General features: G+C 40.3%; 1 protein-coding gene across 3 annotated transcripts; it reads left to right on the top strand.

Moving 5' to 3' along the window:
• The first annotated feature begins 1,927 nt into the window (after window positions 1-1,927).
• On the top strand, window positions 1,928-16,650 carry LOC107549872 (zinc finger protein 646-like). 3 transcript variants are annotated; one of them, XM_016231050.1, is made up of 5 exons: window positions 1,928-2,330; window positions 8,400-11,129; window positions 11,522-12,673; window positions 12,749-12,841; window positions 13,942-14,017. In XM_016231050.1, exons 2-4 carry the CDS (start codon window positions 8,614-8,616, stop codon window positions 12,825-12,827), a joined length of 3,747 nt encoding a protein of 1,248 aa, XP_016086536.1. In that variant the 5' UTR covers window positions 1,928-2,330; window positions 8,400-8,613; the 3' UTR covers window positions 12,828-12,841; window positions 13,942-14,017. The 3 variants fall into 3 exon arrangements, with proteins under 3 accessions (XP_016086536.1, XP_016086534.1, XP_016086535.1); XM_016231048.1 differs by lacking the exon at window positions 12,749-12,841 and having other exon boundaries at window positions 1,942-2,330; window positions 13,944-16,650; XM_016231049.1 differs by lacking the exons at window positions 1,928-2,330; window positions 12,749-12,841 and adding an exon at window positions 2,366-2,958 and having other exon boundaries at window positions 13,944-16,650.
• The last annotated feature ends 445 nt before the right edge of the window (window positions 16,651-17,095 follow it).

Raw genomic sequence — 17,095 nt, 5'->3', positions numbered from 1 at the left:
TTTAGTGAATATTTTATCATAGGTTTATTATTGAAAGTCAATTTCCTTATAGACATCAAAGGCCCAGTAATATGTACGCACAATAAAATACAACAAAGTATGCAACCAGGACAATAAATTAAACTGCAAATTCAATGTACATAAATAACAAACAAAATGGTTTTGGCCACTAAATATTGTAATTAAAAAATATATGAATCTATAACCTTTAAAACATGTGACGCTTGAAACTGAATGTAAGCCGGTGTGTGTTATTGTGTTCATGTACTATAGCAAAACAACAGCTATAGCAAAAATATTGTTTAGGACAAAATTCACAGGTACTTTAAGAGGTTTTAATTATGTGTTTAAAACCAACATACAAAACCCCTAAGCAAGAGGAAACAAGCTTTTACGTAATTAAAGGGATAGTTCACCCAAAAATGTACATTCTGTCATTATTTACTCACCCCCATATGTGACCCTGGACCACAAAACCAATCGTAAGTCTGGACCCATATAGCCAAAAATATGGGTCAAAATGGTCTATTTTTCTTTTATGCCAAAAATCATTAGGATACTAAGACATTTTGTAAATTTCCTACCGTAAATATATCAAAACTTAATTTTTGATTAGTAATATGCATTGCTAAGAACTTAATTTAAACAACTTTAAAGGAGATTTTCTCAATATTAAATTTTTTTTTGCACCCTCAGATTCCAGATATTCAAATAGTTGCATCTCGGCCAAATATTGTCCTATCCTAACAAACCACACATCAATAGAAAGCTTATTTATTCAGCTCTCATGTGATGTTTGAAAGTCAATTTCCTTATAGACATCAAAGGCCCAGTAATATGTACGCACAATAAAATACAACAAAGTATGCAACCAGGACAATAAATTAAACTGCAAATTCAATGTACATAAATAACAAACAAAATGGTTTTGGCCACTAAATATTGTAATTAAAAAATATATGAATCTATAACCTTTAAAACATGTGACGCTTGAAACTGAATGTAAGCCGGTGTGTGTTATTGTGTTCATGTACTATAGCAAAACAACAGCTATAGCAAAAATATTGTTTAGGACAAAATTCACAGGTACTTTAAGAGGTTTTAATTATGTGTTTAAAACCAACATACAAAACCCCTAAGCAAGAGGAAACAAGCTTTTACGTAATTAAAGGGATAGTTCACCCAAAAATGTACATTCTGTCATTATTTACTCACCCCCATATGTGACCCTGGACCACAGAACCAATCGTAAGTCTGGACCCATATAGCCAAAAATATGGGTCAAAATGATCTATTTTTCTTTTATGCCAAAAATCATTAGGATATTAAGACATTTTGTAAATTTCCTACCGTAAATATATCAAAACTTAATTTTTGATTAGTAATATGCATTGCTAAGAACTTAATTTAAACAACTTTAAAGGAGATTTTCTCAATATTAAATTTTTTTTTGCACCCTCAGATTCCAGATATTCAAATAGTTGCATCTCGGCCAAATATTGTCCTATCCTAACAAACCACACATCAATAGAAAGCTTATTTATTCAGCTCTCATGTGATGTATAAACCTCAATTTTTTTTAAAAAATGGACCCTTATGTCCAGGGCCATATATAGTTGCAAACATGTTTCAGTTTCTTTCTCTTCCTGAGCATAAAAGAAGATAGTTTGAAGAATGCTAGTAACCAAACAGTTGACGGTACCCATTGACTTCCATATGGGGAAAAAAAATACTTCAATGGAAGTCAGCGGCTACCATCAACTGGTGCATTACTGCCATTCTTCGAAATATCTTATTTTCTTGTATTCATATAGGTTTCAAACAACATGAGAGTAAACGTTGACAGAATTTTCATTGTTGGGTGAACTATCCCTTTAACTTTTGGCTGAAACCTGAAATAATGCATGTAGCCAACAGTATTTCGATGGAATACCATAGAAAAGCATGGTACTACCATGGTACTTTTTGGTGGGTGGCATTTCCAGTGGATGGACAAAAAGTTGCAGACACTGTCATCGCAAACATCTGCTTTGTGACTTCAGTGAAAAATTAGGTCCACGGTGCAACGGACAATGTTTACTTCCAACGCAAACACACGGAGAATGAGCGCAGAGTGACGCGGTGAAGCACGTCCGCAGCTCCGTCCGTTCAGCCCGCAGCAGGAAGTGCGCTGAATACACCGAGAAAAAGACGGTGGAGCCGCCCGCTGAAGGAGAAAAAAAGAGTTAAAAAACAACTATGGCGAGCGACTGAACATGCCATTTATCCTCTGCGCAATCAAAAAGAGCATAAACCCCCATCCCTGATCATTGTGCACGTCTGTAAGTCGGGTAAGTGGTTGCAGCTTGAAGGTGTTTGTTTAATTGCACACAATGGCCACATTCATTGAATCAGAGCTCGCGAGCCTCGGGATCTTTGTGTCGCTAGGTAGCTAGCCGATTAGCACTGACCTTTCTGCTAAGCAGAAACCATTTCACACTATATACCGGCCGTGTGTCGTTTCAGACCAATTTATTTGAGTGTTATTTATCCACACGACATGAAAATGGTTTATTTTGTTTGCTAGACTGTTTTGCTCGTGAGGGGAGGCTAGCGCGTTAGCTGCGGGGGGGTTGTCGCTGGCAGACCCGACACATTAAAATAATCGATGCTATCCCCGGATTAATTTTTTTCGCGCATTCGAACCCTCACACGAAGTAGACAAAAAAAATGCGCGCGAATGTTCCGTCCAACGCGTTTGGCGCTTCGAAAATGAACGTGTTTGCTCTCCTCGCGCACTCGATGTGGCTGCTAGTATTTGCACACAGCGACTCGCATCCTGTGGAAAGCGTACGGCTCGGGCTGTACATTTTGGTATCCCTCACAACGACGTACACACGTATTTGACTAGAGAAATGATCATATATCCCAACTGGATGCACGATATTGTTGTCTGGGTTCAGGACTTTCGGCGTCTAGGTGAGTCTGAGGAGAATCACACGGAATGTCGGGTGTCTGCATCTGCTTTTGTCCGGATCAAAAGCGGGTGTGGGAGCGTCAGGCCAAGGTCATAGCGAGGCGTTAATCGCTTACATTTGATATAAAAACAGGTTTTGTTCAAACCTAACGAAAATTATTGCTGTTCGGGGTCCACACAGACGTGTTGGGCGGCTTGGGCCCACCCGTGTGTTTCTTTGTGAGCTGCGCCATTGGGAAATATAATGCATAACAACACATTTCAACTGTAACAGTATTTCTATGGCGTTTATATAGGTGTTTTACTTTAAACGCAGCCTCTATGTTTTCGTCTTTAAATGTAGTTTTCATAAGAGAGCGTGCTTTTGTACTGGTCCAAAAAAAAAAAAAAAAGGAAATATCTATAGTAAATTAATCTTCAAGTTTTCCTCATTTGGGTATTTCTTTCATGTCGAGTAAAATTTCTTGCATGTCATTGTGATTTCTTTTGAACTTTTTTGACACAACATTGTCTGAATGATTCATTTTTATCTATTCTTATCGCAAATGACTGTAAATATTATAGAAAAGTCTTGGTCAAAATTTGAGTTTATCAAGTTTATCACTGGTCATGCATTGTAAAGCGTGACTTGGATTTAAACACAATGCATTTATTTCACTAACAAAAAGCAACATACGTTACCATGTTTTGTGATGTTATATGATAATTCAGTTGTTACACGTCCAAGTACATATATCGGATAAGTACCATGATATTAGCATCTGATGCCATCACTATACCATGATTTATTTTAATATTCTTTCACTGCAACATGTTCTAGTAATGCTTGTACCAACCTTCAAATGAGCAAACATGGTGCAAGTAGTCTATTTGTATATTATTGCATTCCGTTTTATTCTGTAAATCTGGACCCATCTGGCATTTTGCAGTATGGATCTTGACAGCATTGATGAGTTAAAGCATCCAGATGGTCTTGAGTCAGAGACCACTGGTCAGGTTTTATACCCTAAGGTTATGCGATCTTAACTCGGATCACAGATGCTGTGAGACTAGATTCATTCCACATACAGCAGACTGTGCTATGCATGAGTGATAATCACATCATAAACACTTCACATAATCTGTATTGCAACTTGTAGCACAAAATGTACTTGCAAATGTAAGAAACAGTGAAAATACAAATTTTGAAACTTTAGGCTGTGGAACTTACATAAGCCTTTAAGCATTATTTTTCATAGTATATTGTTCAATTGCTTGACATATTAAATAAATAATTACAGTAATATATGCCTTGGTGCCAGACTTACCTGATTATCATCAATAGATTTAATTACTGTTATAATTAGTAGCTTGAATGTGATTATATGAAATATTAGTTTATAATGACATGAGATACCTATGTAAGATGCATTCAGGGATATCACATTTTGTAAAGAAACTTGGTGACCTACAAATACAGGCTGATTCAAAGCTACGATGAAATTACTTGTATGACCCATGCAGAGTCATTTGATGCATTATAAACTATTTTTCTTCAAACCTTGTTGCAGCTCTAAACAAGGCTGTTCTTGCCTTTCTGGCCTCTCGTTTACTGCCAAATCACTTCACATTGAAAGGTTTTGATATCAGTCATGCATTGGGTTATTGTTGAGGTGGCTCTATTGAAGTTATTGTACTGACAGCGTAATAATGCCGTACAACAGGCTTGAGAGAGGCAGGAAAATAATCCAGCTGAGCTTTGTAGTGTTTCAGTTTTCTGATGGCCACTGTGTGGTAAAAGAGCACTGTTTCTTTCATTCCAGTTGTGTGGTAAGATGAATTGTTCCCCAGTGGGGACTAATTGAAGTGAATTTGTGGTCATGCATTTTATTTAGTTCTCTTAAAGTAAACTCCACTTGAATAATACTGTGCTTTACATATTACCATGAGTAGAAAAGTTGTGGCACTTATTTTGTACTGTCGCCAAACACCCTGACCCTTTATATTGAGCTCCCAGGAACAAAGATTCGGATCAGACTGGTTCTGTATTTATATTGGAGCCAAAGTAACCAAGTTTCACTTGCTTTAGCGATGCCCATGGCAGTGATTTAATTTGAGGAAGTGATTTTATATGCAGTACTGGCATTTAGTGACCCCTGAAAGCAACAGAAAATCAGAATCATGCACGCATTTTGAAGAGCACATCTGATTGATTTAACAATGGTTAAAAATGAATACTAGTTTTAAGAGTAACTTTCAGTATTAAAATTGGGTCCATCGGTTCACAAAAATATAAAATGTGGATGGGGCTGAACAATAATTCAATATCAATATGTATCGCAATATAATTCTTTTCAATAACGGTGATATGATTTTTAAACTCATTTCCGATATTTCGATATACATTACCAGTGTTTCCCATACATTGATTTATTTGTGGCGTTTGACTTCATTGAATAAACATGAGCACTGCACGTTTCAAAATCAAAACACGGCGCGGGTGTTTTATATGAATGCATCTCTGAAGGGAACTGACTGTCTAAAGAAAAGTTTCTATGACATTTTCATTTTATCTGATAAAGTAGCATTCATGAGCGGAGCTGATTTGAGTACAGCCGTTACCGGAGAAACCGTAAGTTCTACCGCTCTCAATGCACCTCCTGCTGGCAGACAATCAGTTTGCATTTTCAATAAGCCCGTCTCCAGCAACATGTTTTTGTTGTTGCTCTTTTTTTCTGCAGCAACTCAGTTTTTTTTTCATATTTTTTATCCTGGCTGATGCACATTTGTTTCAATCTATAACAGTATTCAGCCACCCTACATTACAGTCAAAGGTTTGTGAACAGTAAGATGTTTAATGTTTTTTTTAATTTTTTTTTAAGAATTCTCTTCTGCTCACCAAGTCTGCATTTATTTGATCCGAAGTACAGCAAAAACAGTCAAATTTAGAAATATTTTCTATTTGAATATATTTTAAAATGTAATTTAGTCCTGTGATACAAAGCTGAATTTTCAGCATCATTACTCCAGTCTTCAGTGTCACATGATCCTTCAGCAATCATTTTAATATGCTGATTTGCTGATTATCAATATTTAAAACAGTTGAATAAATTTTTTCAGGATTCTTTGATGAATAGAAAGATCCAAAGATCAGCATTTATCTGAAATAAAAAGTTTTTGTAACATTATACACTATACCATTCAAAAACTTGGAGTCAGTAAAAATATAGCTTTGAAATCACAGGAATAAATTGCATTTTAAAATATTTCCAAATAGAAAAGAGTTATTTTAAATAGTAAAATTATTTCAAAATGTTACTGTTTTTGTTGTATTTTGGATCAAATAAATGCAGGCTTGGTGAGCAGAAGAGAGTTCTTTCAAAACAATAAAAATCTTACTGTTCAAAAACTTTTGACTGGTATGTTAGAAGATATAAAAAATTAATAAGGTGAGTCTGAGATATTTATTTGACAGTGATTTCACATTTCTGGTTTGTATGAAGGCCAAATACAAATAAAAGGTGAACATTAATTTATTTGTGCTGTTTTTTTTTCTAAAGTATTATATGGTTTTATATGAGGTGTCATAGACTTGGCAAATTCATTTTTCATAAGTTTGTATGCACAGACATCTGTTGTGGGCGTTCTTGGCAGTTTTTACAAGGCTTTTTAAAATAGTATTCATATCGATATCGGAATTATATCATATCGACCGAAATTAAGAAATATATTGTGATATAAATTTTGGCCATATCGTCCAGCCCCAAATGTGGAAATGAAATAAAATCTTGGTTAGTCTGATGTGCTGCCAAAACCTCATCACATGTGGCTTCCCTCATAAATCAACTGCCATGCCATATAATTCATCAAAGAGTACATTGTCTGTAGTTATTAATCTGAGCATGAATGTGGTATTGGAGTTTCTTATTTTGGCGGACTAGCTAAAGAGTTGCCGGGGGATGACAAGGCAATGTAACCTTGGTTGTTTGTAGGAGTTTGTATACCTTACCGCTAGGGCTGGGTATCGATTTAGCAAGCTCTTGATTCGATTCTCAATTTTTTTTTTTTTTTTTTTTACATTTAAGTGAATATAGTTTTAATACAAATGCTATTTCTAGATAAAGATTTATTAATATTTATTAGCAGTAGTAGCATTGAGTCTGAGTTCTGACAGTTTCTTAACGTTAAACAACTTTTATTTTGACGGGTTGCAGTGAAGAACTTGCAGCTGCTGTGTATGTGATATGACGGTAGTTTTCTCAAATGAAACGGTAAAATGCTAATGAAGTGACTCTCAGAGCAGCTGGAGATGACATTCGTGTTCATATCATCATATAGTGAGACGGCAGAAGCTGAAAACACAGAGAGCGTCATCCACGCTCGAGTATGTGTGTAGTAAACAAAACAGTGCATTAAACTACTTCAGTCTGTGTGCATTGAATTTATTTAATACACGAGTTTCACAATTTGAGTTGAATTACTGAAATAAACGAACTTTTCCACGACATTCTAATTGGTTGAGATGCACCTGTATTACTATAGCATTTCACCTGAGCATTGCGAATCACGCAATTAGATTCTTAAAATTCTTTGTCAAACGTAGGAACAGCTCAATGGTTAGACAGCCATTAGTGAGTATCTGTTAATCAATTTTGCCTAGAGATATTTTGACCCAAACTTCTTGTTTATGAAAGTGCTTTGGCACATTGATGTTTTTAGTCTTGCATAAAATACTTGCATGATCAACATTTCTATTGGGTTGAAGAAAGAAGAGATGAACATTCCAAAATGTGGGAAAATTTATTTTGCTTCAGTTCATTTCCTCCAGAAAGGATTTTCTAGTGCTATTTGGATGAATGTATGTTTTTAGTGACTGCATTTCTCGAAGGTCCCAAGGCTGCAATAGCCCCAAATCACCATGCAGTTGCTTGATATATTTAGAGTACATTCTGCAAAAAGTTGTCTTGGTCATTTAGGTGGTCACTATATATTATTTTATCATTTTAGGCCTTGCCCATATGTGTTGCAGATAATCTCTAATTTACTTACCCTTGGTAAAGCGTAGCTTATGCTGTTTTTTTTTTGTACCTGTGTAAACAAAGACAGCTATCAGCTGTGCTGTGTACAGTTGACGTCAACATGCAGGTACACAAAGCTGGCTCATTTTCAGCTGCTTTGAAACGCACAATCAGTCATATTACTTAAATGTGAGATCAAATGTGTCAAAGCTAACATCACATAATGTGGCCACATGTATATCACAGTGAATGGTTTTTGTCAAAGGTTCTTGATTACTCTTAATGAACAGCTTTAATAACCTGTTTTGCTTGCTACACATTTAGTGTGAGGAAGTTTCAAACTAGAATTTATATTTATAAACTGTTTCTGTCACTTATATATATTAAAATGGTGAATAAAGTTACATTAAGTTAAATTAATTTTGTTTCTTTTTGTATTTTCTCAGCTTTCCTCTGATGCCCCACAACTGTCCAGACCCTCTCTGAACTGCCGTGATCGAGTGGAATTGAAAGGCTGATTGGAGAGAATATCTGTCACCCAGGTAAAATGGCTGATACTACAGAAGCAGAGAGCTGAACATCACACATTGCCCCCTTTTCTTCTTTGTTCGAGGATCATTTTATGTGGACATTTCCCCCTTCCATTTCAATTTTCTCATCATGGCTATGCATGATATGAATCGTGCCAAGGGTTTCCCTTGCAAAGAATGCGACATCATTTGCCCAAGTACACCTAGCCTACTGGAGCACATGAAAGCACACTATCATCAAGAAGAGAATGGCAGATTTGAATGTGATCAGTGTGGACGCATTTTTAAGCATGCCAGTAGCTTGGCTTCTCACAAAAAAACTCATGAAATGGGCTCCTTCCAGTGCCCTGTCTGCACCAGAACGTTGCCCAATGCAGTGGCGCTCAAAAACCACCTCCGCATCCACACCCTGTCTCCAAGTGCCCAAGCTGAAGAGGAGAACGATGACAATGTTGATGAAGAAAGGGATTATAATCTAGCACAAAATCTGTCTGATGCAGCTTTCAGGAGTCACATTAACAACAGTGGAATGATGCCTGGCCATGACCACGACAAACAAAAATCTCCAGGATCTGAAGATGCCTGGGACAGACCATTCAAATGTGACCAATGTGACAGGACATATCGTCATCATGGCAGCTTGGTAAACCATAAGAAGTCTCATCAAGAGGGCACGTATAAGTGCAATGTCTGTTACAAACAGTTCAATAATCTTGCAGCTCTCAGTGCTCACGAACGCACTCATTCAAAATTTAAGCCCCCTGGAATGTCCATGGGAGCCCTTGTGCCTGAAGGACCATCTGACCCTCGTCCCCTTGGCCCCCAGAATGATGACATGGCATCCAGCTTTTGTCATCTTTGTCAAGTTGCTTTGCCTAATAAGAATGACTTTCAAGAGCACCTTTTGTTACATAATGCTGCATCATCTTCATTGGGGCTAACACGTAGTTTCCCAGGGATAGTGCCTCATCATCTTAGTTCTGTTCGCTCCCCAGCGGTGAATCCTTATACACCTGCTCTAGGTGACCCTCTTCCACTGCCTCCATTACCCGACAAGCGTTATGACCCAATGCTAGGCCCTCCTGTTAATAATCCCATATACACCTGTGCATATTGTGGAGCGGGACATCCTGACTTGGAGAGTCTCAAAATTCATTATCTTACCCATGACCCTCACACCACAGCACATGCTCAAGGTGGCCCTGCTATTTTAAATTCTGCTAGACTGGCTTCAAACTCTCAACCATCAATATCATCATCCAATGGTGAGACAAGGTCACAGGAGCAGTCTGCAGCCATTGAAGATGCTGAACGCCGATTTAAGTGCCAAGAGTGCGGGAAAAGCTATCGACATGCTGGGAGTCTAGTTAATCATAAACGCTCCCATCAAACTGGTCATTATCAGTGCACTGTTTGCTGTAAGCAGTATCCACACTTAGCAGCACTTCATAGCCACCTCCGTAGTCACAAAACCCGGCCAAATTCACAATCGATGGGTACTGAGGGAGATTGGCTTTCCTCTGAGCCACTGACAGGGCTAGACTCTCAACAAGGCTTTGTACATTCTCAGGATCAGGAGAGTGGTGCAACAACGCCAATTTCACTGCCCGGTAATCTTGGTGATGCAGCACATTTTGTCCCAGACGGTTCCCATAACAGTGGCCTGGATTCACTGGAATTCCATGACCGATTCGATGACTCTCTTGCCCAAAGCAATTCTGGTCACTCACCTCTTCCACAAAACCATCGTCAAGCAAACCGTGTTAACCAAGGCGGTTTGACCAATGGTTACATGGGTAACATAAGCTTCCATAGTCCTGGTGGTGCCTCCCTGCCAGCAGGCAGTGCCAACCTTAAAGAAAGTGCTCGTCAGAGACGTAGTCATGACCCGATGCAGTTTGGAGGTGCTCAAGACAACTCCCAGGGCAACAGTAAAAGAATGGATAACAAAGACGATGATGACGATGGAGAGGTTTATCAGTGCACAATCTGTGGAAACCATTACGCCAGCCTGAGGGCACTTCGTAGCCACTTACGAAGCCATGGGGTTAACCATGGGGCAGGACCCTCCTCTGCCCTCTCTCCAATAGGTGAGCAAGAGTGGAGGAGGCGACAAGAGGGTAGTACAACCAGTCTTTTGATCTGTAGCACATGTGGCCAGAGCTTCAGCAGAAAGCAGGACTTGCTTAACCACGAGCTAGTCCACGGACATCCCCGGCCAGATGGATCTACACAGGGCTTGGGTGGCACTAGCTCTAATTCTAATGGCAAAATGGATGGACGGAACCACATTTGCGTTGACTGTGGCATGTTCTTTGCAGATCGCCATCAGCTGATCACTCACCTGTGTCCAGGCAAGGCGAGAGTGGGGGCATTGAACAAGGCTATGAATGGAGCTAAAGGGATGACGGGTGGTGCTGGTACCAGTGGCAGCGGGGGCCCTGTAGACCCTCAGCAGTTGCCAGACTCTGATGATCGGCCCCACAGGTGCGACCAGTGTGGAAGGAGTTACAGACACCCCTGCTCCCTGCTCAACCATAAGAAATCTCACAAGACTGGGGTCTTCCGCTGCCTTGTCTGCCAAAAACGCTACTACAACCTACTGGCTCTCAAGAACCACCAGAGGACTCATTTTGACTTAAAGAGGTTAGCCAGCATTGCATGTGCCCTATTATACTCTAACTGTTTAGTTCTCTTTGCATACTTTGAATGCTTATGTATTATCATGAGTTCCCCACTCATGTGATTACCCAGGTCATCACTGAATGATTAGATTTTAATGAAATTGAGTGTCAAGGCAGTGTGCACTGGTGATTTTTTTTTTCCCATTAGAGAAGATGAGGGCAAGAAACATACTGATATACACGCATACACGCAGTTGAGTCTGAATTTCATAACGTCTGTACCCCATTTGAGCATTGTGTAGTCATCTTTGTATTTGTAAGGGGACCTTCCCTTTTTCTATTTCTTCCTTTTTTAGAAGAGCATTTTAACACTGCTTTCTTATGTTTGTTTTTGTGTGTTTTGTCTCTTCGCAGGCACAAATGTGAGGAGTGTGGGAAAGCCTTCAAGATTCAGAAGCAATTGATAAATCATCTACGGCTACACGAAGAGCACAGAGCAAAGACCGGAGATCGAGACCAACGGGTTCAAAGCATGTCTCATCCCAATGGTGCCCGCTATGAGGGAGGCCCATCGCAGCTCCAAGCTATGAGGATGGTTGAGCCCAAAATTCAGAATCCTCCTGTGAACACCAATTATGGTCAACCTCAAGGTTTCAAGAAACCGTATGTGGGTGCTAGGGCCCAGCAAGTTGATGACAACAGCGGTCGCCGCCCCTTTGCTTGTGATCAGTGTGGACGTACTTACCGTCATGCTGGCAGTCTGGCCAATCATAAGAACCTACACAAGATTGGTGAATACCACTGCAACGTGTGCAACTCCACTTATCCAAATCGACTGGCAATGAAGAACCACCTCCGAATGCATTTCGCTCTTAAGAAATATGCCTGCACTGACTGCGGTAGGGGCTTCAGGAACCAGAGGCAGCTTGAAACACATAGCAGCAACCAGCTCTGCAAAGATCTTCCTGGTCCCCTTCCTGGTCCCAGCATGCAGACTGCTCCTCTTCCAACTGAATATGAATGCGATGGGTGCTCTCAAGTCTTTACTACAACCACAGATCTGGCCTCGCATAACTGCAGTGCCCAGCTTCCTTCTTCCTCTGCCTCCCTCAACAGCTCTAATATGAGCATGGAGACAGGTGACCTGGGGTCTCCAGAGCGTGAAGAACGTCCTTTTACCTGTGACCTATGTGGCTGTTCTTACAAGCATGCTAGCAGTCTGCTGAACCACAAAAATACACACAAAATTGGCAACTTCAACTGCTCATTTTGTGACAAGCCGTACACCAACTACATGGCCCTGCGCAATCACATGCGTATCCACACGCAGAAGAAGCGGCATATCTGCTCAACCTGTGGCAAGGCTTTCCGGCTGGCCCGCTTCCTTCGGAATCACCAGAGAGTTCATGAGGAGGGCCACACCCGTTTCGGCTGCCCCACCTGCGGGAAGAGCTTCCAGGGTCGTTCTGGGCTGGCCAGGCACCGCTGCGGGGACAACCAGGTAGGCAAGGAGGGCGTGAGGAAGGCCACTTCAAGCACAAGAGAGGGAGAGGAATACCGGTTCACGTGAGTTTACGTCTGTTGTTCGTGATTTTTGAAGTGAACTAGTAAAGATCACAGGTTTCTACATGTCTATTACAGGTATATGATCTCCAATCCGGCTTCCTTGGGACCATACGCGTGCCGGAATTCGGATTTTTCTGAAGTTTGGACAGTATGATTAGTGGAGACCAGATAAGTTACCCCCCTTTGCTTTCAGTTAGCAATATGCATTAGATTGCAAGGATGTCTTGATATAATGGGTGAATTTTGATGTACTTACTAGGTAGATGTGTGTGTATTGTACCAAATCATTGATTCCCTCCTTATTTATTGATCTGATTGATCATATTCTAGAATGTATGGTGTAGTTTACTGTAGTTACCATTTGAGCATTCAGTTGCCATAAGTACTCATACTGACCATCTTACATCAGCTGTTGTGCTTCCAGTAATAACTATTGATCTGGGCCCAATAGCATGTAGCATGGGACTTAAACCCATTTATTAAATGCATGTTTACTAAATATAAATATAGCTTTTGTTGCTTTTAAGCTCCATTTGCTGTCAAGACAATATAAATATCAAGCAGAAAACAGTTTTAGAAATGTGTCAACATATTAACACTAACACACTACTTCCGTATTATCATATTACATGATGAGAACAAACATTCATAAATTCACATAAAGAAAAAACAAAACGCGCTGCTTCACTACGTACATGTGCTTAGTGCTTGGAAAACAAGTTCACCACACTTGTTTTCCATGTTTTATTCCAACCATTAATCCCAAAAGCTTATTTGCTGTACAGTTATGTTATTTAAAAAAAGGCTTCCTGTGTGTACTCTTTCTATACGGGGTAACATTTACCTGTTGAATCGTTTAGTATAAGTACTATTAGTTTGAAAACAAACAGTGATTTGCAGTACATTTTTCTCATGACTAGGTTTGTCCTGTAGACTGTTACAAAAGTATACATCTACAGTTCATATATTACCACCATAAATTATATAGAATATTATACCACTACCTTTATTTGAACACCAAACACAATTGGTAGATACTTTGTTACAATTCATATTCAAGTTTTCCTCTCCAAGCTGGGCCAGTTTTTTTTATTTTTGGCAGCTGGATTCAAGATCATATACCTGTATTTGTGTATCCGTCAATGCAGTTATCATAGAAGTCAGCTACATGTTGTCAGGTTACTTTCAGACTAATCTAGGTTACTAATTATTGAGGGGTTAAAAGGACAGTGAGCAGGGGAGATTTACTTTTCCTCTCATGTCTTCACAGATGTGACCAGTGTGGCCGATCTTACCGGCATGCCAGCTCACTCCTTAATCACAAAAACACCCACACTGTTGGCATCTACCATTGCGCTGTGTGCCTCAAGACCTATTCCAACCTGCTCGCACTCAAGAACCATCGTCGCATCCATTCTGAAACTCGACGGCACCGCTGTCCAGAATGCGGCAAGGCTTTCCGCGTCTGCTCCCAACTGCAAAACCACCGCCGTGTGCACCAAAAAGAGCGGGAGTTTGCCTGCACTCTGTGCCAGCGGAGCTTCCCTACCCAGGCTAGCTTCCGACTCCACTTGGAAATGCAACATGGCCGTGCCCCAAAAACATCGCAACAGCCTGGGGTTTCGTCCAGTGGCTCAGATGTGGGTTGGGGCTCTGGGCTTGACCTTACGCTGATGCAGGCCCAGGGACTGGATCCTAATGGGCTCCCAAAGCTTAACCCATCACACCATGGCCCCAGTGGCAGCAGCTCATCTGGGCATCAACAACAACAGCAGCAACAGCAGAGTCGCAGTGAGGCGGGGTGCAAGTCGCATGTCTGTGATCAGTGCGGCCGTGGTTACCGTCACGCCAGCTCACTTCTGAATCACAAGAACAGCCACAAGATGGGCACCTATTTCTGCAACTCCTGTCAGAAGGAATTCTCCAACCTGATGGCACTCAAAAACCACAGACGCATCCACACTGAACCCAAGCGTTACCAGTGCCCGGACTGCGGTAAGGCTTTCCGGGTCTCCACCCAGCTCATCTGCCACCGCCGCATCCACACCAAGGAGAAGCCTTTCTCGTGTCAGCAGTGTGATAAGCGCTTCTCCAGCAAATCCAACTTAAGGCACCATCAGAAGGTCCATTGGAACAGCTCGGCACCTTCTTCAAGTCTGAACTTGAGCACCCACTTCTTGGGTATGCCGTCTGGGCCCTTTTTATAGTGGTGAGAACTGGGGAAGCAGAACTTTCGGTTTGCTTCGGAGATTCATGCCAAGGCTTTTGGAGGTGCCAAAACCCCCATTCCTTTTATTCTCAGACATCTCTAGTGCTTGAGGTGTGGCTGTGAGGCTTTTGTTGAACGGGTTGTTGTTTAGGTTAAGAGAACTGTCCCTGCATGCACCCTGAAACATTGAATTAAACAATGGATTTGTTACATCGCGTAATGACTGTTAGGTTTAGGTCATAGTGACATTTTCCCCACCTTTTCTCTCATCCTAAACACCACAGGTGACCTTACTTGCATTTTAGTTCCCTTTGGGGGTGGGGGACATTGAGGGCCACTGCCTTCATTTCTGATACCAGCCTTTCGAAGAAGTGCAAACTAGCTGTGGTCTTGTTTAAATTCTTGAAAACGGATTGCTTTCGGATGAGACATTTCCGTATATATTGTGTATTAAATAGCACATTTCCCACCATGGTACTGTTAGATTAGTATTGTTTTTGTGATGTCACAATGGGCAGGTTAAATTATAGTGACTTTAGGTTCAAAATGGACACGTTTCCCATGGTCAGGGTAACTGCCACAAGAAACACGCATTGGAAAATGATACATTTCATCCCATGCCCAGCTTTGATTGAGAGTCTTGAAAGCATTCTCAATTTTCAATCCTAGACAATACAAAGAAAACGCGTTGACTGTCCGATGAATTCCGAGATGTGTCGAGCAACTTGTATGTTTAACAAGTAGTAGTAACTATGTTTAACAGTGTATAGAGCGTATTTGAAACGTCTTCAGTTATTGGAGGCAACACATTTATTTGTTGTGTAAGACTGTCAAAAAAATGTTTTTGTACTCCTCCCCCTTTCTGTTGATGTTCTAACTTTTCTAACTTGTGTGGTCCTTGCAGCACGAAGATGAGCTTCAAACATTATTATTCAGCAGATGACAGCATTGCCGTTATTGGGTTCATTTCTTAGTGGCGTCATTCATTCGTTCCCCCTTTAATTTTATGATGTTGCTCAGAACCCATATTTTAAAACTGCAACTAACTTGCTAGTGTATAGAAGCGATAGGTTGTGCTATGAAAAAAAAAATTGGGAGAAAAGTGAAAGGGGGAAAAATGTATATTGATAGGCTTGTAATGGCATTTGGTTTCACCTTGTATTGTATTGTATCTCTGACTGTATTATTTACAGGAAAACTTTTATAAAAGACCACCGTAGTATGCATTTTATTTATATTAACACTTGTAACTGAAAACGCTAGTTTTAGAGCTCCCAGTTTTAGGATTTCTTGTTTCGACTCCTCCAGAGGCTATCGGACACGGAGTCAGGAATGGCAGGACTCCTAAAGAACACTTGTTATAGTGACTGTAATATCCTCTTTCATTGCCATTATTTGTTATGCTTTTAAACGTCCCTTGTGCAATAAACAGGGAACTGTAATAATGTGTGTTTTGATTGCAGTACAATGAGTGTAAACATATCGCTGTATTATTATATTGCCTTTCTCACGTGATGTTGTGACTGTCTCTCCCACGCTCATGTCAAGATTGGATGTGCCGGTTTCACTCTTTAAGCTCACGCGTTAAGGAATTATTTTGTGATCATTACAATCAGCAAGGCAATCTTATTTTAACTCCTCAGTTACACCATGTTAACCCATGTATTTATTTGTTTTGGCTTTCTCTTTTTGATTTAATTGTGTTTTACTATTTTGAGCTTGTTTTCAACCTATATTACCTGGGAGCACTGGTGCTAAGTCAGTGTATTTTGAAGGCATTCATGATGAGTATGCAGCGACAGCGACCACTAAAGGCGCCCAGCCACGCGTGACATCGGCGAGAAGAAAAGCGCGCCATCTGCTGCTTGCAGTTATCAAGCAGCAGATCACAAAACTCGCATATCGCAAAGGTAACGATTCTCATTATAAAATATTTAATGCTTTAATGACATTCTAATAAAAAAGGTAGATCAGTTTAACAGGATTTAGAAGGGTTTAATTTTTTATTTTTTTTTATTTAGTTCTTCCTATTCCATCAATGGTCCACACTCCAACCCAGTAGGTGGCGGGCAGTGTTGCCAACTTAGCAACTTTTCAGACCCCCTTAGCGACTTTTTTTTCAAAAAAGCGCCTAGCGACTTGGACAAACCTTTTTTAGTCTCTGAGACCCGGGGGTACTGCCGCGTTAGCGCAATGTCTTGTTTTCCCAGCGC

The sequence above is a fragment of the Sinocyclocheilus grahami genome, unplaced genomic scaffold (assembly GCF_001515645.1).
Source record: "Sinocyclocheilus grahami isolate Dianchi unplaced genomic scaffold, SAMN03320097.WGS_v1.1 scaffold382.1, whole genome shotgun sequence".
In the NCBI taxonomy this organism is placed as follows: domain Eukaryota; kingdom Metazoa; phylum Chordata; class Actinopteri; order Cypriniformes; family Cyprinidae; genus Sinocyclocheilus; species Sinocyclocheilus grahami.
Note: the sequence above shows the minus strand (reverse complement) of the source record. Positions and strands in the feature narration are given on the sequence as shown.